The sequence below is a fragment of the Anser brachyrhynchus genome (genome assembly GCF_964034855.1).
Source record: "Anser brachyrhynchus genome assembly, chromosome: 1".
Lineage (NCBI taxonomy): Eukaryota > Metazoa > Chordata > Aves > Anseriformes > Anatidae > Anser > Anser brachyrhynchus.
In genome coordinates, this window is record NC_137694.1 from 74,693,424 (window position 1) to 74,714,463 (window position 21,040).

Here is a 21,040-nt window from a genome sequence, read left to right on the forward strand (position 1 = left end):
CACCACAAGACTAGCCAACATCCTGCAAGTTACTTGGCACTTCACTGCTATTTAGAAATGTGGACATGCTTCATGACAAAAGCACAGGCACCACATCAGTAGCACACTCCCTCCTGAGCTTTCTGGGCACCAGATGAATGACAAAGTCCAATCAGAGTTTGGAGCAATTACTCCACCAGCACCCATTCATAAAGAAGGACACCTGGGCACAGCCAGCAAAAAATGCCATCTGCAATGGCGAAGAACACTTGTGACCAGGACAAATACCGGGCATAAATAATACAACCAACATGAGCACTGCCTGCAAGGTGAAAGAAGATAGTGTAAAGAGTGCCTTACAGCTTTGTATCTCTCTAAAATCTATTGTAAAGGCCTTTTTTGGAATCGCCTTCCCAGGTGCCCTTACACAACAGGTTTGAGGCCCTGGAGCTTGAGAGACCGGTGGGTGAGGATGAGGTGAAAAGTCTATCCAGAAGGATGCCTAGGGCGAGGAAGTCGACTCCACGCCTCAGGATTGCCTCCACTAAGAAAGAAAGAAGGGTAATTGTAGGCGACTCCCTTCTCAGGGGAACAGAGGGACCTATTTGTCGACCTGACCCTACCCGTAGGGAAGTCTGCTACCTCCCTGGGGACAGGGTCAGGGATATTGCCAGAAAGCTTCCTAACCTGGTTTGCCCCTCTGACTACTACCCTCTTTTGACAGTCCAGGCTGGCAGAGATAATATTGAAGAGAGAAGCCTGAAGGCTATCAAACAGGACTTTAGGGGACTGGGATGATTAGTAGATGGAGCGGGAGTACAGGTCACGCTTTCCTCCATCCCTACAGTGGCAGGGAGGGGTATGGAGAGGACATGGAAAGCCCACCTGATAAACAGGTGGCTCAGAAGCTGGTGCCAACACAGAAATTTTGTTCTTTTTGACCACAGGGTGGTTTACTCGGCACCCAGCCTGCTAACTGCAGATGGGTCTCACCTGTCTCTAAGGGGAAAACGGATCCTAGCCCAGGAGCTGGCAGGGCTCATTGAGAGGGCTTTAAACTAGGTAGGAAGGGGGACTGGGATGGGGATGGAATAAGGCTCATTAGAGGTGTGCCAGGGGGAACAATGTCAGGGTCTGAGGAGCTGGCAATGGCCCAGCTGAAGTGCATTCACAAGCTCCCCCATGAAGGGGGACTTCAACTTCCCAGACATATCCTGGAAATGCAGTACAGCTCAGAGGAAGCAGTCTAGGAGGTTTCTGGAGAGCATGGAAGATAGTTTCCTGATGCAGCTGGTTAGTGAGCCTACCAGGGGAGCTGCCCCAGTAGACCTTCTGTTCACAAACAGAGAAGGACTGGTGGGAGATGTGGTGGTCGGCAGAGTGACCACAAAATGGTAGAGTTCTCTATTCTTGGTGAAGTCAGGAGGGGGACCAGTAAAACTGCTGTCTTGGACTTCCGGAGGGTAGACTTTGAGCTGTTCAGGACACTGGTTGGCAGAGCCCCTTGGGAGGCAGTCCTGAAGGGCAGAGGAGTCCAGGAAGGCTGGGAACTCCTCAAGAAGGAAATCTTAATGGCTCAGGAGCGGTCTGTCCCCATGTGCCCAAAGATGAGCTGGCGTGGAAGAAGACCGGCCTGGCTGAACAGAGAGTTGTGGCTAGAGCTTAGGAAAAAAAAGAGGGTTTATGATCTTTGGAAAAGAGGGCAGGCCACTCAGAAGAATTATAAGGATGTTGTAAGGATATGCAGGGACAAAATTAGAAAGGCCAAAGCTCATCTGGAGCTCAATCTGGCTACTGCTGTTAAAGACAACAGAAAATGTTTTTATAAATACATCAACACAAAAAGGAGGACTAAGGAGAATCTCCATCCTTTCCTGGATGCGGGGGGAAACTTTGTGACGAGAGATGAGGAAAAGGCTGAGGTGCTTAATGCCTTCTTTGCCTCAGTCTTTAGTGGCAAGACCAGTTGTTCTCTAGATACCCAGTACCCTGAGCTGGTGGAAGGGGATGGGGAGCAGAATGTGGCCCTCACAATCCACGAGGAAATGGTTGGTGACCTGCTACAACACATAGATGTACACAAGTTGATGGGGCCGGATGGGATCCACCTGAGGGTACTGAGAGAACTGCCGGTAGAGCTGGCCAAGCCACTTTCCATCATTTATCAGCAGTCGTGGCTATCAGGGGAGGTCCCAGTTGACTGGCAGCTAGCAAACGTGACACCCATCTACAAGAAGGGCCGGAAGGTAGACCCAGGAAACTATAGGCCTGTTAGTTTGACCTCAGTGCCAGGGAAGCTCATGGAGCACATTATCTTGAGCGTCATCACGCGGCACTTGCAGGGCAAGCAGGCGATCAGGCCCAGTCAGCATGGGTTTATGAAAGGCAGGTCCTGCTTGATGAACCTGATCTCCTTCTATGACAAAGTGACGCGCTTAGTGGATGAGGGAAAGGCTGTGGATGTGGTCTACCTTGACTTCAGTAAGGCTTTGGACAACGTTTCCCACAACATTCTCCTCAAGAAACTGGCTGCTTGGACTGGTGTATGCTTTGTTGGGTTAAAAACTGGCTGGATAGCCAGGCCCAAAGAGTCGTGGTGAATGGAGTTAAATCCAGTTGGAGGCCGGTCATTAGTGGAGTCCCCCAGGGCTCAGTACTAGGGCCAGTTCTCTTTAATATCTTTATCGATGATCTGGATGAGGGGATCGAGTGCACCCTCAATAAGTTTGCAGATGACACCAAGTTAGGTGCGTGCGTTGATCTGCTCGAGGGTAGGAAGGCTCTGCAGGAGGATCTGGATAGGCTGGACCGATGGGCTGAGGCCAACTGTATGAAGTTCAGTAAGGCCAAGTGCCAGGTCCTGCACCTGGGGCACAACAACCCAAAGCAGTGCTACAGGATGGGAGATGAGTGGTTAGAAAGCTGCCTGGCAGAGAAGGACTTGGGAGTACTGGTTGATAGTCAGCTGAATATGAGCCAGCAGTGTGCTCAGGTGGCCAAGAAGGCCAACAGCATCCTGGCTTATATAAGAAACAGTGTGGCCAGCAGGGCTAGGGAAGTGATTGTCCCCCTCTACTCGGCTCTGGTGAGGCCGTACCTCGAGTACCGTCTTCAGTTTTGGGCCCTTCACTACAGGAAGGACATCGAGGTGCTCGAGCGAGTCCAGAGAAGGGCAACGAAGCTGGTGAGGGGTCTGGAGAACAAGTCTTATGAGGAGCGGCTGAGGGAGCTGGGATTGTTCAGTCTGGAGGAGGCTCAGGGGCGACCTTATCGCACTCTGTAGATACATTAAAGGAGGCTGTAGCGAGGTGGGGGTTGGTCTATTCTCCCACGTGCCTTGTGACAGGACGAGGGGGAATGGGCTAAAGTTGTGCCAGGGGATGTTTAGGTTGGGTAATAGGAAGAACTTCTTTACTGAAAGGGTTGTTTGGCATTGGAATGGGCTGCCCAGGGAAGTGGTTGAGTCACCATCCCTGGAGGTCTTTAAAAGACATTTAGAGGTAGAGCTTAGTGATCTGGTTTAGTGGAGGACTTGTTAGTGTTAGGTCAGAGGTTGGACTAGGTGATCTTGGAGGTCTCTTCCAACCTAGATGATTCTGTGATTTTCGAGCAAAGTATTTCTGTGAGAAGTCTCAAGAAGACACTAATCAGTGGCTAAAGCGCAGCCGCAGCATGTTGAAACAGAGAAGTTTAATTTTTTGCAGGGCGTTCACACTGATGTACCTCTAGAGACTACACAACAGATAGCATTAAAAAGAGAGCTTTTAATGGTTTTCAGTATACCCTCTTCAAATGAAAGATGAGATCCGTTTTCCAAGCTAAGTCCAATTCTCCTATTCTGTTGTGTTCAAGGGGATGCCTTTGAGTTGTGATGCGCTTATCACATACAAAGGCAATGAAGTAGATCTGAGGAACCTGTTTCTGAACCTCTTTTCCGTTCAGAGAACAATTACGTGCAGAAGCAGCCCCATCAATTTTAAAGGAATGATAAAAAAAAAACACAAAACAAACAAAAAACAACATTTGCTCCAATTTAATTCTGTTGTTGAGCCTATTTCCTCATCTTCTTCCCTCAAGAAAGCCAAAATGAAGTGGGCAACAGTTCCATCTGAACAATTTGAAGATGGGCTTTATCTTGTGTAGAGCTGTGGGAAGCACAGATGCAGATGATGCAGCACCTCTACCTAAGTACCACTGCACCAGAGAGGACTCATAAAGTTTCTTTCCCCAGCTTTGTCACTGGCTCAACAGGTGACTATGAGCATATCAATTACTCACCCTCCAGCTTTTCTTGCTGCAAGGCAGAGGGAAGGACTGCTGCCTTTCTGTGGGAGAAAGGAACTTGCCCTCTAGTGAAACACCCACCAACCTATGTACCAAGCTGGCATGCCTGTAGGCAAACACAGGAGGAAACTTTGCAGGACCACACCATCTGGCTGTTATACTGAGGCACAGACCCTAACTACAGTGCTTTAACCTACTTTGGTATGCATAAAATCTGTATATCCTGCAGCTGCTGCCTTCTGTAGCGGTCAGTTTGGGCTCCTTTCCCTCCTTTCCCCCACCACCACTGATTTCATCAGGCAGCACAACAAATTGCTCTCTTCTGGAGCACTCTGAAAATCTCTGTGCTCATCCTCCATCTTGCCACTGGGAAACAACTGAGCAATTGAGTCTGTTGTATTTCTCTGGATGACTCCTCCATACAGACTATATATAAATATACACAGACACACATGAACAGATAATAATAGAAGGTTTATTTAGCCAAACACCTGCTACCCAAATCTTTCCGATGGTGTGTTATAAGAGAAAAAAAAAAAACAAAAAAAAAAAACACAGAGCACTGCAAGTAACCCAGAAGTGACATTTGCAGCAAAACACCTCCTTTATTTCAGTTCAAGGCCATCACTCTTTGACTGACAGGAAAGGGGAAGTTTTTTAAAGTTCCTTTTATAGGTCAAGATAAAATAGAGCATTATCCAAAACAGCATCTTGTACAGGGTCTGAAAAGAAGCTTAAAAACTGTACCTTGCTATGAGCCCTGCCAGCACCCCAATAGTTTCCTAAGGTATTTAAAGCAGATTTTGGAGCATCTGAACAGCTGTGCTGAAGTTTTATTAATCACAACGCAGATCTGGCATGTCTTAAAAGCCCAAGATATACCAAGACAGAACCATTTCACAGTAACACCAGGCAAACTTAAGACTTCATGTGTATTTCCATTTAACTTAATATGGGGGGGGGGAAATAAACCACATGGTCACATGAGCACTGGAACTAATGCATCCCGCTTTCCTCAGGATGTATGCCATGACTGATTGTAACATACAGAAATGCTCACTGTCGCAGTCTCCCCATAGACTGTTCATTTTTCTGATCACTTCGCTCCCCCATGGACTCTCATATCTTACACAGGTCAAGTTCATTTGCAGTTTTTCCTGCAATGGTGATCCACTAAGGTCTTCCTGTTCTAACCGGGTTGCTCATTTTGACAAAACCTGTAGTCATTTAATAATCCTGGTGGTAGTTTTCTCTCAGGGCCATTTTTAGCCAAATGATGGGTGAAAAACATTCCTGGGAAGGAAGAGGAAGGGAGGAGTCAGACAGTGAGATCACACATACTATGGCCATAGGAAAGACTAAAAATGTTTTTTCCCAACAAACATCTGTGGTTGTTTCTTTTAAGTCAGGGTTGAACGATAAGTCAGTTCAGCCATAAAAATTCAGAAACAGGAATATAACGTTCAACAGCATGAAGCAAAGGTTCAAGGTACAAATTCAAAGACTTCCTCGGACAGGTAAACGACGTATAGACTTTGACACTTAAAATGCTTTAGAATTTGAAATCTTAACCATACTTGATCTCCAGGCACCTGCTTACAAAACACCATACCATGCTATACTGCTAAAGCAGGAGTAACAGCAAAGTTGCTTACACGTCACAGTAAATACTTCAAATACCACCATAGTTACTATCACCACAATACCTAGGAATTGTATTTATTGTCCCATCATAAAGCAAGGTTATGAGCTTACAGTGGCAGTTTTGATAAGCCTAATGAACACTCCTCTCTGAATACCTCTCTAAAAATGGATCACAGCATGTAAGCTTGCCAAAAAATATTTACGCTTAGTTGCTTATAGGTCTGCAGCCACATATTATGGTTATTTATGACATGGCTGCCACCTATGATTAAAAAAAAAAAAAAAAAGATGCTCATAGAAGTAAAAAAAAAAAACAGTATTATTCTACGGATCTCTGAGCTATGTAGCTCACAGATGAGTTGTGCACAAGGACTAAAAGGATTAATTTAACTGCATTGCAACTGCTGCATGGACCAAGTTAAAGGTCTTGTATATATACAAAGCCGAGATGGTGATAACAGGCTCGTATTTACACTACGATAAAAAAGACAGGCCAGCAAAAGCAAGAATTATTTATTAAGAGCTCTCTGGCTTGCTTACTTCTCATGCTATTAGGGGAAGAGGAAGCAAGGATAGTTTGGTTGTGGCAAGTCAGCAAACAACATTTCAATTATTGTGGAGAGTAGCTGGTGTAAAAGGCAGTCTACAGTCTTGGAAGATCACTCTGACCTCTGCTGGTCCACTCAGAGAAGCTGAGCAGAAACTGCCTGAAGGGAGGCAGAAAAGTCCTCAAGGGTAAAGTGGTTCCCGAGCACATGACCATACTGTTCTTATGTGGTCTATCAATTCATTCAGTGTCACTTAGCTGAGCTTCCAATTTGCTTCTGTTTCACAGTCTCATACCAAGATTTAGCTTCTAGCCCTGCAGTTTGTTCTGGTGGCCGGCCAAGTCCTAGCACAAGGCTTGAAGAGCCTCTCTCCCTCAACACTGATCCCCACCCCAGCACCTCTTCGCAGCTTAGCCCTGGGTCCCCTCCAGTTTCAGGGCTGCGGTCTTAATGACCTGCATGAGAGCCACCCCAGCACAATGCACAAGACAGCTCAAAGCACGCCTTCCATGGGCCTTAAATCTTCCTAATGAGGAAAAAGCAGAAGGGTCGTAAGCCATTTTCCTCTAAAATGAAGTGCTTCAATGGCCTGCAGCACCATAGTACTGTGCATAAACACATCATGACCAAGAGGCAGCTCCAGGGGTGGGAACCGTGTTTTCTCTGTTCCCCTTGTCAAACTGGAAGGAATACTCAGATTAAAAGCTGAGTCACACATTTCCATTTCCTTCACATCATACTGGCAAAAGCATGGCCGGCCATGCTTTCTATATTACCACAGCATCAGTTCCCCAGCGAACACCAAAGCAGCAACTACAACAGGCCATCCTACAGCAAGGGGAGCTGTGGCCACAGGATCTGGTAAAAAATAACACAAACTCAGCAAAATGGCCCCAGCTGAGTGACTGCGGCACTCTGACCGAGTGACTGGTCTCCTTAAAAACACGGTCTCACAACACTGACACTTCTTGTTGAAGAAGAGGCACCTCCAACCTGTTTAGGTTTAAAAGTCACCTTTGAACGAACTACTCTTTCCAAGCGTGCAGTTGCCATCCCCTGCTGGAAATGGGTTTTCTCCGCCATCTTCCTTCAGAAGTAAATGACATCACGCTAAAGGCACGACTGCTTCTGCTGCTCCTCAGCAGAACCACAACAGAGAAACTTGATTTAAAATAGATAATGGAGGAAATACCAGTAAGCCACACCAGAACAGCCAGGAGAAGGAAAGGGAAGCATTTCCTTGAGATGGGTTTTGAGGCCAAATATTTTAAGTATTAAAATCTGCCTTCTAAATATCACAGGCAATTAATAGACTCAACATGGGCAAAGCACGCTCACTCAACAGCTAGTCAAAAGGAGACTGAAACTAGAATTGCTTCCTACCCTACACCCCTCTGGCACCACAACAGAGCCAAGGCCAATTTTAACCAGCCAGAAAGCCAAAGCTGCATCTCAACATAAGGAAACCATACTCAGATTTCCTGCGAGCAGAAGGCACCACTTTGTGCACAGTGGGATGAGTTTCTCCACAAAAAGCAGGTGTTTGGTCAGTCAGGGAATCGGAGGGCAACAGTATACACTGTCCTCAAGGAGGCGATGCTCAGGGGAAAGTTATAGTTTGTTCATACAGTGCTAGACCATCTTTATCAAGCCTGTTGGCTGGAAGACAACTTTTTTGTGTAGATAGGGAGACGTGTTGCTTCAGTGCAAGCAGTACTATCCCCGCACAGCCTTTGGTGTAAACAGCTACGAAAACACGTTGTGGGAGTATCTAGATGAGAAGACCAGCTGTGGGCGGCTAGCAGCATGCACCCCATGAAGCTGCATGTCCCTAAGACGGGTGCAGCATCAGCTGGTGCTGTGGCTGACAGAGCTTCTTCCAGGTGCCCCATGCCAAAGGGGGAGGCCAACACCTTCATGCTCTCCTATGAGGGTGCCCATGCTAAATTCTGTCGTGTGGGGGGGGTGACACCTTTTTGCTTAAGTTAGTCAGTAACCGAAATCCCCTGGGCAAAATATCTGTGCCAATATAAAAGGCATGGATAAACCAGGCACAAAACACAGATGGATTTAATCATTCCCTCGCAGCTTTTACAATTCTCACGCTTCGACTAGATTAAAAAAAAAGGAAAAAAAAGACTCCCACGTTGTCACCAGCAGTTTATTTTACAGAAGCGGGTTCCCCTCCCAACAGCGAGTGGCCGAGTCGGGCAGCGGCCGAGGGCGCCCCTCTGACTGCCTGACCGGCGTTCGGCGACCAACCGCCCCCCACCAACCGACCGCGGCGGTTGGGGCCGCTCCTCCTCCGCGCCTCGCCGCCGACCCCGGCTCCAGCCCCGGTCCGGCCGAGGCTCCACGCCCCGCCGGGGCAGGGCCCGCTCGCAGGCCTGAGGGCAGGCGGGCGGGCAGGCAGGCTGGCACGCCGCCGACCCAGCTGCTCCTTCGCCCTCTCCTCCACTGCCCCGGGCGGCGCTGCCCGGCTGGAGAACAAAGGGGGTTTCTGCCCTGCTCGGGGGCTGCTGCGGGGGGCGCCGGTGGGACGCACTTTTTGCCCCCCCACCCCCCCCGGTCGAACTCACCCTCCTTGGCTTTCTTTTTCCTCGCCAGGGTGCCGCCGAGCTTGCCCAGGAACGACTCGTCTTTTTTCATCCTGTGGGGCCGCAGCGTCGGCGAGCGGATGGGAGCAGAGGACATGGGTTTCGCCTTGGGGAGGGGGGTACCGGGGCAGCCGGCCCGAGCCCTGCCGTGCCCTGTGCGGGGGTCTGGAGCGTCCCGCGGAGCCGAACAAAGCCCTGCGAGAGGCGAGGAGGGGGAAAGCTCCCGGCCGGCCGCGGTGGGGAGCAGGGGGCGTGCAAGCCTCGGAGGCGCGGAGGGCAGGGGGCGGGCTGGGAGCCGCTGCCGCCGGCCACAGCGCCCTGCCACGGCGGGGAAGGCCGCGGGCGGCGGGGGCGGGACGACATGGCCACCCGACGCGGGTGGCGGCCGCCCCGGGGGGATGCACCGGGCACCCGGGGAGCTTCGGGGATACAAAATATATAAATAAAAGCATTTGAGATTTCAAATGTTCAAATTTGAGGAGGAGAGCTGTGCTGATAGGGGTTAGAAAAGGGGGTGAATGGACTGCAGCTGTGACTTCCCCTCCCGGCGCGGGGTGTGAGGGACTCCATGGGCACCTCGGAGAGGGAGCACCACCACCGTAAGCAAAGCGTTTAGTCAGAGAAACAGCCGAAACCAGTTAGTTGTGATCCCAAATAAGTTTTCATTATGGCACCAGGGAGCGTGATGAGGGCTCTGTGGAATACACGTTAGAAACATCCTGAAAGAGTTCCTAGTGTTAGGCTCTGATCCTGCAAAGTCTGATGCGCATACTTAACTTTAAGCTCCTGAAGGGATCCCATTGACTTTAATGAGACTACTGGGTACCTAAAGTTATGCACATGCCCTTGGCCATGATCCTGCCACAGCTCCCCATCAGCAGCCCTTACCCCAGCAGAGAACTTGTCAAGTCAAGGCGACTTGACAGAGGGTCCATGCACCCAACCTAGGGCAGCTTAGAGGACAGATTTTCCTGCCTGACCTGCCACAGGAGCAGCACTACACAACGCATCTTTGGCTTTGCCTTGTGTTTTCAAGAAAAGAGACAAAGTGTTTTGCATTTCTGTTGTAACTACTGTTACTTGGAGCAGTTGTCTAAACACAGAGACACCATTAATTACCTATGTTGCATCTGTATAAAAATATTTGTTGTTGTTTTTGTTTTTGTTTTGTGTGTGGAAAGTATTATTTAACATGGTAGCTAATGATATTGAAGAACACAATGCTTTCTCACGTCATTGTGTCTCTAATTGGTTTTCTATCTGCATTTGAACCATGGGTTCGCCTTAGGGTCTCCACTCCTGCTGTTGCATTTTGCAAATCAATGGGAGAGTGAAAAACAAAGACTGGCAAAACACAGAATCAAGGGGTAGTCACAGGTTTGGAGCAGGACCTGCAGCTGCTTTGAATATTAGCCTTTAATGGATTAGGTTTCCAGGCTATAATGTCCCTCTGCTCAAGCCACCCACTGCTCCAGCACATGAGGGACAAAGTCACCCACAGCACTGCTGCGCATTGCTGGCAAAAGCAACCGAGAGCTGGGAGCGCTGGCCGCGTGTCGCCGACGTCCTGTGTTGCAGAGAGCTTGGGCTAGGGCTTCTCATATTAATAAGGTTCTCTGAGCAATACTGCCACATCTCTAATTTTCCCACACTACCATTACGTTCTGTGTTTCCACACACTTTAAATATCTCACAAAATAATATGCTTTGCAGATTTTAACAGCAGTAGCTGTTCCTGCAAGCCATGCTTCTTGCATTCAGCTCCTCTGGCCAGGCTGCTGAGCTTCTCCATGCACGAGCCCTGGGAACTCTGAGCTTAAAAATGGGTCGGTGACAAAAAAAATTCTCAGGAAATCCTGAACAAAGTCTCTCTGAAGAAAGTATAACTTCTCCAAAAACAAATGAGGCAAAACGAAGCTGTTAACACCTAATGCTTGAGACCTTCAGGGAGCACAGCAAGTCCCAGTGTACGTTAGGGCAACCCCTCACCTCTGGCCCAAACGTGAGTACAGATCACAGACTCCATATCAAAAACAGTCATAAAACTTAACTGTTTTTGTTTGGGTAAAGAGAAGTGACAGTTGTTAGAAAGAGCACAGAAATGAGGCCTACTTGGCCTGTTGCGTTCAGCAGCCCTGCTCCCTCCCAGGCCCTCAGGCAGCATTGTGGGGTGTCCCCTGATGCACTGGTGCACCACCAGTATGCGCTGCACAATTTCCAGCTTCCAGCAGGTCTAGCCCCCAGGGCAGACCGGTGGTGCCCACCTCCTCTTCCCCAGGCTCTGCACACAGCAAAGGCCCAAGGCACCCAAGGAACTGACCATCACTGGCACAACTCACTCAGACTGTAGCCTGTGAGCTGCCTTGGAAAGGTACGAAGTGGTTTAACAGTTGTGAGGAGCCATGTGCAGCCCTGGGATATGAGTTGCACTGCCTGGATCAAAAAAAAAAAAAAAAAAAAAACAACTTTGCCAAATTGAAGAGCTGCACAAGCTGGGAACAGCAACCAGAAGGTGATTCTAGTGACATGATAAATTGGTGTCCAAATAGAATGCAAACACAGGGCATGTTTAAATTGTTTCTTTAAGCACTGGTCAGTCCTGAAGCTTACACAGAATTTGTTTTCTTATTCCTGTCCAAAGTTTTTTTTTTTTTTTTCCTCCTGATTTCAGAAATTAATTTCAATAAGCGGAAATCCTGCTTAAGACATTGGTTATAACCTCAGCTTCTCTTCCTGTTTCCTTGGCATGTCCCAGACCTGCCAGCAGCTTTCAATTCTGATTTTTTTTACTGCAAGATATGAGGAAGCATCCTGTGATCAATGTTGCATGGAGCATACAAAAGGGATTTTATAAGGATCTGCCCGCAGTCAATGTTTAATGAGTAGCTGATACAAATTTCAGTGACCACACGATCATGTCCACATCATCCTGGCTCCATGTACCTGTCTACCAAGCACTGCAATACTCCTCTCCCCTAACCTGCTCAGATATTCTTTAAAGGTTACTGCTTCACCAGGACACTCCTGTCATGCTTTGTTACAGAAGCGTTTGTCTTAATTCATAGGTAACCCTGCTGTTATAAATGAAGATACAACTCAATCTGAATTTAGTAATATTTATAAAAGGCAAGTAAACAGCGCTGGGTGCACGGGGAGTCTGTGCTCTACCAACACGCACACACAACCGTCGAACTTTCTAAATATATAGAACATTACTTTTACATATTCATAAGAAACCCAAGTACACTTATACATATGTACAATCAGAAAAGGTATCAATTGAAACATAAACATGGCAAAGTTTTCTGAATTCTGGCAAGTGTTTAACAAACAATCCTTTAAGTCTATTACTATTGATGTCCATGACTGGGGGAGCATTGTTGGAGTTGGTAATCCTGGTTGAAGTGCTCCCATATCTTCCATGACTTCATTTTCTCAGATCATATAACAGCCTCCATTTTCCATTCCTTTTCTTGATTGCAAACACCGGAGAATTCCAGGGCTAGTCATGGGTACAATATGTCTCGCTTTAAGCTGTTAAGCAACTCAGCCTTCGGGCCTTATGTATCCTATTCCTCCCGGATCTAAGGGAAACAGATCTGGCTCCTTTTCAGGGCCTATAGGGCTTGGATCAAAAGGAACGCCCAGGTCACCAGGGGGCATAACAGCAAAGGCCTGCGATGCCAGTAGCGGCGGGGGGGGCCGATGGTGTAGCAGGTGGATCAGTGGACGAGCCCACAGCTCCCTCACTATCTGGCAAACCACACGTTTCTGATTGTGGTCGCACATGGCTCTTTAAGGCCTCAGAGATTGCTCGCCAGGGGCCAAGCAATCCCACCACAACCCCGTCGTCTCTAGTAGCAGAGTCCCACACCTTGACCTCAATTTGGTCCCATGTTTCAGGATCATAAACTGTCTGATTGTTAATAAAGGGAATAAGCTGTAAGGTTACCAGGACAGTCTTTGTTTCTAAGGACGTATGATTCCCCATAATGCGCGACTGCTTACCTTCAGCCAGCGAGGGGCAGTTGTGTGCACGGGTCCGCTTCTCTCAGCTTGAGCTTCCTTCCAGCTCCGGTACGCCTATTTCCAGCAACCTTCTATACGAGCTTCTTTGAGTGGTTTGCTGAGTTTGGCCGAACCTATCTTCATTAGGCGATCAACGTCCCTGTTCCTGTCCTGGTCCCTGTTCTGTTAGCCTGTCCCTGTTCCTGTTGTTCATGTCCCTGTTTGTTTTCTTCAGGTCCCTGTTCGGGTGCCATTTGTGGCATAATGACCACGCGGACACCAGGGTTCTTTTAGGATCAGTAACTGCTACTACTTTATTGATGACAGAACTTCATCATATCGTGTTGCATCCCACATTGAGGACAGGCTCCCTTCTTATACCATTCGCCCCACAGCAGTCCTTTTCCGCTAACTCTTCATTGGTCAAACAACTTTGCCCGGCAACCAGCAAACCCCCAGCAACTTCCATGCCTTAACGGCTGGAGAACAAGCAACCCGAGACGGCATGGCGTCTCCTGAATCACCCTTCTTTGTTCCCTCTAAACTCTTTACATTCCTGATGGCCTCATCGTTAAGAGTCCGATGGGGCTTGTGGACCTCCATGGCCACACTCCCACATCTCCCCCTTCTTTATTAACATCAACCATCTTCTTGACAGGAATTATTACTCCATATATCACATTGCCTTTAAAAATCTGTGAACTTTATGCTATGCTACTCTGATTTTGTAACGTATGGTAAATCTAAACTAAAAACTGAGGAAGTTTTTCTTGGTTAGACAGCCCATTGCCCCAGCCTTAATCAAACACCCTCCTTCCAGCAAATGCTTGATCTTTATACCTCACAGCAAGAAAAACCTGTCTTGTGTTTGCCTGTGAAGGATCTTTGGATGAATACTGTTTATTGATATGGCTTCTTGGGAAGGACAAATAAGTTTGGTTTTCTGAAACAACAGTGTATTGCCCATAGCAGAGGATTTTTACTCTGTTCATTTGAGGAAAAAAAAGATTAACATACCAAAAACTTCAGGTATTCTACTGTGTAGAATACTACAACTAATTCAACTAATACACATTTTTCCAGTGAATATTTCAACACTTAGAGTCATTAACGAGATGCATTTTTGCCAGTCGGACTCAGATACACTATGAATAGATGCATCTTTCACACAGTTCTGAGTGTACTTATCCAAAACCGCAGCTCCCTAAATCCCTCAGTACCAAGTTGGCCAGTCAAGTGTGTTTTTGCATCATTTAGCAGAGGTAGTGCCAGTACTGTGGGTGTTGAAGAGTTACATAATTTATTAAATAAGTCAGTTCAAACACAGCTCCTCCAGCTGTTTGGGGGAACGCTCTCAAAATCTTCACAGAATGAAAGATCTGTGATCTATAAGACTTGTGTTACAATACAAGCACTGGTGGTAAAATTAACTCCTGTGTAGTAGATGGCTCAGGACAAAGACCAGGCATACACTGCATCCACAGAATACAGTCCCTGCAGCTCTTTCCACTTCGTAAGTTAATGTTAAAATAAGTATTTTGAGTAAACAGAAGGGAAAACAAAACAAACAAAAAAAGACAGTGGTGGTAGGGAAATGGAGTGGTAGCCTTACTTACGCCGAAGAGGTACACAAAGTTATTCATTGATTAGGTTGCCCATTTCATTTAAGGTTATTCTATATTTTTGCAAAATTATATAATTAGCAAGGAATTTACCTGCATTCAACAGGCACAGGCCAAGTGAGATAGCTTACAAATGCAATTTTCAGTGCATACAAAATAACCTGAATCCATAAAAAAAATACTAGTATCACTGCAGCACATACAAATGTTAAATTAACAGCAGGACTACCACAGTGGTTGTTTCATTTCATAAAATTAACACTGAAGTCTTAGATTACACTTAGCTTTAAGGCATTGTGGAAAAAACTTTTTATCCAACCTTTAGAGAAAAAAAAAATCAGTCAGTTCACATACCAGAATGTTTTTATGAAATTGTAATCTAAAAATCTGTAAGTACAAACTCCAACCAAGAAAGCACACAAATTGGTTCACAAGCTATACACACAATCCAAACAGCATACAAATCTTAACCAACCTAAGTACAGCACTTGAAATTAAAAGACTTATGTGCAAATATCTTTCAATAATTTAAAAAAACACACAAATACATCCATTCGCCTCACACTTTGATACCCTACATGTTTATAACAGAAATGTTTAAATTTACAGCCTAAGTAGGAAAAGTATGTCAACCTATTGTAAAATAAAAGGAAACTGGACTGTTTGAAACAAGAAGAGAGTGTCTATGGCAAAAGAAAACAACATTACACTTCAAAAAAAAAAGAAAACAAAACAAAGTTCAAACAAACAGTGCTCTTCCAAATACGAAATGAAGAGCTTATGTGAGGACTTTCATCAAGTGTTTGTTAGTCTTTAATAATTTAACTGGCTGATAGCCATTCAAAGTGACGCAGCTGCTGCCGCATGAGTTGAATGGCCTTCCATTTGAAGTGTGTGTTCTGTGTAAAGAGGAGTACCAAGGCAGCCAGTTACATTATTCATTGAAACCTTCCACACTGAATGAGATACCAGCAGTTTATGACCCAGAAAATTCTCTCTGGTACCCTCTTTTGTCAGGAGATTCCTGTGAGAGTATATTCATTAAGAAAACACGTCTTTCAAAAAAATTACACTGGAAAGACCAAATCTAGTTCAAAATCTATTTTAATTTCAGCCCAGAATTGTTAGGTTTAACGTTTTGCTGAACACTTAAAAGTCTGGATTGACATTTGCTCATTTTAACATTGAAAATCTTTTTTATAGGCTTTTGTTGTTGTTGTTGCTTCCTCTACTTCAGCATTTGATACTCCATTCAAAACGAGATTACTGTAATTAGGTGTGTCACATGTGAGAAACACTCTGTAGCCAACAACTTAGGCTCAGGCGAGGATCTCAGTGGAGTAGTAATTTATTCGCGATTGCAATGGCGGGCGCCCCACAAGCAGGAGAACACACCTACTAGTTCCATAACACAGTTTATATACTTTTTTTTTTTTCCTCGAGGACCGGGACCCTCCCCTGTTTCCCCATTGACTGGGTAATCCAGATTCACAACCTATCCGGTGCTTTGCAGACAATACATGGCTTTCAGTTGTCGGCCTGTTATTAAGTCAAATTTCTTTTGACTTTTATACTCTTTGAGGTGGTAATGTTTCTTACACAGTGATTTCCGCCTAATTGCTCTAAAGATTCTGGTTGTCTGCATTTTACAAGGTTGTCTGTTAAGCTTTCTTATCACTGCAAGCCTATCACAATACCACATTCCTTACCTTTAAACAATGTAACTCTGCAAAAACAACATTTTTATTCCCACACACAAAGTAATGGTGTCCTGGGATATGTGGGGCAATGACCTCTCATAGTTCTTCACATACTGAAGTAAAGCAGAACCACATGGCTTTTCAAAATAGAAAATCATTCCATACAGTCTTCCTCTATTATAATAATATGCATACTGATTTTTCTCAGATGATAGATAATTTAGACACGAGATGCTATTATTTTTTCTCTCTGGTCTACCAAATGATTTAAAATGCTTTTTTTTGTTGTTGTTATTTTGGTTTTATTTTTAAATAATGGTACTTGTTCACTACTGAGGTAGAAATGTGCCTCTTAACTGATGCTGCTGATTTGCTTCAGAATAATTTATATTATGTATTCTAGTTGAAAATTTTTTTACAAAGACCATTTATTCCATGCAGACATTAGCTCTACAGCTGCAGACCAGTTTGTATTTTCTAACAATGGAAGGAAGCTGAGTGCTCTGACTTGCACAGACCACATTCTGCATAAAGTCTTGTCCCAATTAAGTTAGTATCACCAAGAGCACTGCAGTTGCTAACAGCAATTTAGCACTGATGACATAAATCATACAGTAAATTCCACAATTTCAAAAACCTTTCCATGGCAGAGTAATTGTGTAAAAATCCTCCTCAAATCTATCGCTAGCACTGGGGCTGCCAGGTGCTACGCCTTTTAAAGAGATGAGAATGGCAGAAAAATACTGCAATCCTGTGCATTGAAATTCTGTAATTTTAGATTATTTTCTTATGTTATCCCATACAAAATTCAAGATAATATGCCAGGCATATGACCAACTTCACTATTCCCATTAAGGCTTTTTTCCCCCTGCAACATCAGTACAAATTAGTATTTTCTCATTCAAGTAACTGCTCATGCACACCAGAGAAGGGAGACCCAGTCTGACCCATACTTGCTTTTCTGTCTGTATATTTTATTGTACATGGGAAAGTACGATTCTGCACATTCCCCTCCAAGGACATGACAGGAACAGCACTTTCTACAAAATTCAACAGGTATTTTGGCAAGGCACTGAGTATCAGACATTAGTTGCTACATCTCTGCTGAGATCTTCATTAACAACAGGTACAGACCTGTATTAAGAAAGGCACAGGGCAACAGCAAACATACTTTTGTTGAAGCACATTTCCATATTATAAGTTGGCATCCTGTTTTATTTTTAGAGATTGTATTTTTGAAATCAAATGCAGTTTTGATCTCAATATCACAACAAACCTGCCACCTACACTCGAACGACCTCCCTGTTTCCTCATCCACCTTCCCCCAAAGTCTGCCTAACAGCTTACTTATTAGCATTGCCTCATGCCACCAGCTCTCCCAAACATAAAGAAAGTTCGCAACTTTGTTTTATGCAGGTGGAACAGCTCCAAGAAATCACTGCCTTAGAACTGGTGATAGAAACATTAGCCCTGTTATCGACACATTTCTCTGCTCTCACTGGCTCAGAGGTGCCCTCAATACAGCAGTAAGACTGCACAGTCCTTGTCCCCAAAAGCTCCTGCTACTTCTTGACTATAAGGAAGGTGCTCTTTTCCCCTCTCCAGGTCTTTTTTAGCCCGTAGAAAGAACTGTAGGCACTGAAGAAACACCACAGCCAAAGAAACTCTCCTTCAGATGGCATCTGCCATCTCAGTGCTGTTAACATAAAGCCAAAGGCTCCTCAGGCATGTGGTCCAGCTTCAGGTGCAGCACAGTAGGCTATAAAAGCAAGGGCATCTCAATTACTCAGTAAGTAAACCAATATCCAAGACTCCATTTAAGCAAATACCATCCTTTGGAATCACAGTTATTACTGCAGACCTTCCTTGTGCCTTTTATCCTTTTCCAGACTCTATGTCCAGAAATGCAATCAGCTAAGAAGAAAATTACTTCAGATTCATTCTGCCACTGATTTTGCTCAGTGCTAGAGCGGATTCTACTGGGATTCTACTTTATATCTTATCCATCCTAATTATAAGCATCTGCAACAAATTTCAAGTGGGAATATATTATTCATTTCAATATATTCTATACAAGTAACAGAGTGATTCAGACATTGCTTCCAGAGTCTGGAATGCATTCCCTTCCTTTTTGTGCACTTGTTATATGCTGTAAGAAAACATTATCTTTTAATGTACTGCAATACAGGTAGGGAAACAGTGACCCAGACAAAGACTCAGGATTTTCCTCCCTTTATTATTACTGGCAATTCTATGGTATTCAGTAAAGCATAGTCTGTCAGCAGATGTTCTTGAAAGGTTTGTTTGTTCAGCCCTCAACAAAATTTCCCCATTCATCCCTTATTTTATTGTATAGATCACAATTTTCTCAAAACTTAATTGTAGGGTAGATTCTTAGTGCACAGCTTAAGACTATTTCTACTCAGGAAGGATACCTTGCCCTCTAGAATGGACATCTGATACTAGTTTAGGACTCCCACGCAATATTAAAAGACTAAATGTGAGAAGATTTTAATAACAATGTGCACAAAACAGAGTTCCTAGGGTATCAGAATGCATCTAATTTTATCAACATGACCAAAATAAACTTGGAACTCCTGGGAGAAAATCCTAACAGTATTTTAGTATCTAAACATTCCCATTCTTCCCACCAAAAATATTTATGTATGTCAAAATGTAGATGGTGCTGGAGAAAAAACAGTTACACTTGTTGGCATTCTTAACATAGCGTCATATTTTATCTTGTAACAACAAAAAATCATCAGAAATGCTTTGTTAAATATATATTTGCTACATGAGCTGTTGTGGGAATAAAAATGTTTTTGCAGAGTAACATTGTTTAAAGGTAAGGAATGCAGTATTGAGATATGCTTGCAGTGATAAGAAAATTTAGCAGGCGACCTTGTAAAATGCAGACAACCAGACTCCTTAGAACAATTAGGTGAAAACCACGGTGTCAAGTCAGATAAATGAAGAAACATTGCCACTTCAAACAGTAAAAAAGTCAAAAGAAATTTGAAATTTAACAGGCCAGCAACTGAAGGCCATGTATTGTCTCTGAAGCATCGGATAGGTTGTGAACCTGGATTACCTAGTCAATGGGGAAACAAGGGAGGGTCCTGGCCATCGAGAAATAAATTATATAAACCATACTGTATGACTAGTAGGCACACTCCTGCTTGTGGGACGCCCGCCATTGCAATTGCGAATAAATTACTACTCCACTGAGATCCTCGCCTGAGCCTAAGTTGTTGGCTACAGAGTGTTTCTCACACTGTTAGATAAACGCACAAAAAAATCTTTATATTAAATGTTGGTATTTGAAGTAGATCTGATTTCTGTAATTCACACTTTCTGTTTTGAACATCTGTGATCCTGTTGATAAACTTTATAAAAAGGGGAAGGATGTTCAGTCAAGTGAAGCTCTGCAAAGCTACACAGACCAGTTTCTAGGCTTTGTATTTTATAAAGTGAGTTACCAACATGAACAGATTTAGTCACTGTATTAGTATAATAGCAATATATACCACTGCTAAAGCAATGCATAAAACTGTAGCCTCTTTAAAGAACGGAGTGCCTGCCAGCACTAACTTGACTGGGAACAAGATTTCATGAGTCCTGACATCATTCAGCAAAGTCACACAGCTTCTCAGTATGTGCGAACCCATGCCTTTAGTTGGATAGAAGAAAGTGGGAGTATAATAGTTTGTATGCTTCTGCTCAAGAACCAGTGCTAGACAATTACATGAGGAGATTTAGAGTCAAGGACAGACCAGACAAAGCTGGGAAATTCTACTCTCCCAGAATATTATTTGTATTGTAATTTTATCTTTTCCAACGCCTAAAACAACAACAACAAAAAAGTAAATTTAGATGCAGCAAAAGTAGATTACAGATTCACTCTCTTATAACTAAAGACTGATGTAGGTCTATCTATCTATCTAAACAATCTTCAAAGCTGAGTCATTAGGACTGAACTAGTGAATTACTCCAGTCTCAGAGGCCACTTTTGTGATTAGCATCTAAAAAAGGTAGTAGTGAAGCATGCCTCTGACACAAAAGCAAACAAGGTAGCATCATGTGATCACTTCCAGATGTCTGTTTTTGCAACTGCTACAGAAGATCTAACCAGCAAGACCCAAAATCAGTGGCTTGGCTATGATTATTAAAGACTCAAAACTGTCTCAGAGTTGAAAATCTTTCAAAGTTATTCTTGAATTTTAGCATTCGCTATGCTAGGCAGCTGGATTTGAGCATTTATAGTATGCAATTCAGATTACAGGACACATTTACATATGGATGATTTTACAGTAGTGAAACATACTTGAATCGGAACATTCTGCTTCACTTAATACCATTATTTTTTGTATCATTTTTGATGCATTTTGAAGATGGCGAAAAACTGTTACCCCTTAATTTCCACTCTGACCATACACGCACTTGGTCATCCCAGCACTTGTGAGACTTACAGTTGGAAGACTGAAGGCTATGCAGGCCAATGACAATTACAGTCATGTTGAATGTATTCAAGAACCAATTTCCAACACAACTGTCTAACTTTTTAAGAAACTGCTACTAAGTAAAAACTATAAATTAAAATAGCTAGAATCTTACGAACATTCTCCCATCTTTGATAAGAATCAGAGGTACAATGAACC

General features: G+C 44.4%; 1 protein-coding gene across 3 annotated transcripts in view; it reads right to left on the minus strand.

The window, feature by feature from the left end:
* Window positions 1-20,894, minus strand: part of PARVB (parvin beta) — an 81,988-nt gene extending 61,094 nt beyond the window's left edge. The window contains exon 1 of one of the 3 annotated variants that reach the window (XR_013953989.1): window positions 9,035-9,391. Coding sequence is in view for 1 of the 3 variants with exons in the window: in XM_080601053.1 (XP_080457179.1) it covers window positions 9,035-9,149 (115 nt within the window). In the remaining 2 variants the exon portion in view is untranslated. Of the gene's footprint in view, window positions 1-9,034; window positions 9,392-13,060 lie in introns of those variants that run through there. The other 2 variants (XM_080601054.1, XM_080601053.1) reach the window with 2 other exon arrangements.
* Window positions 20,895-21,040: the final 146 nt, after the last annotated feature.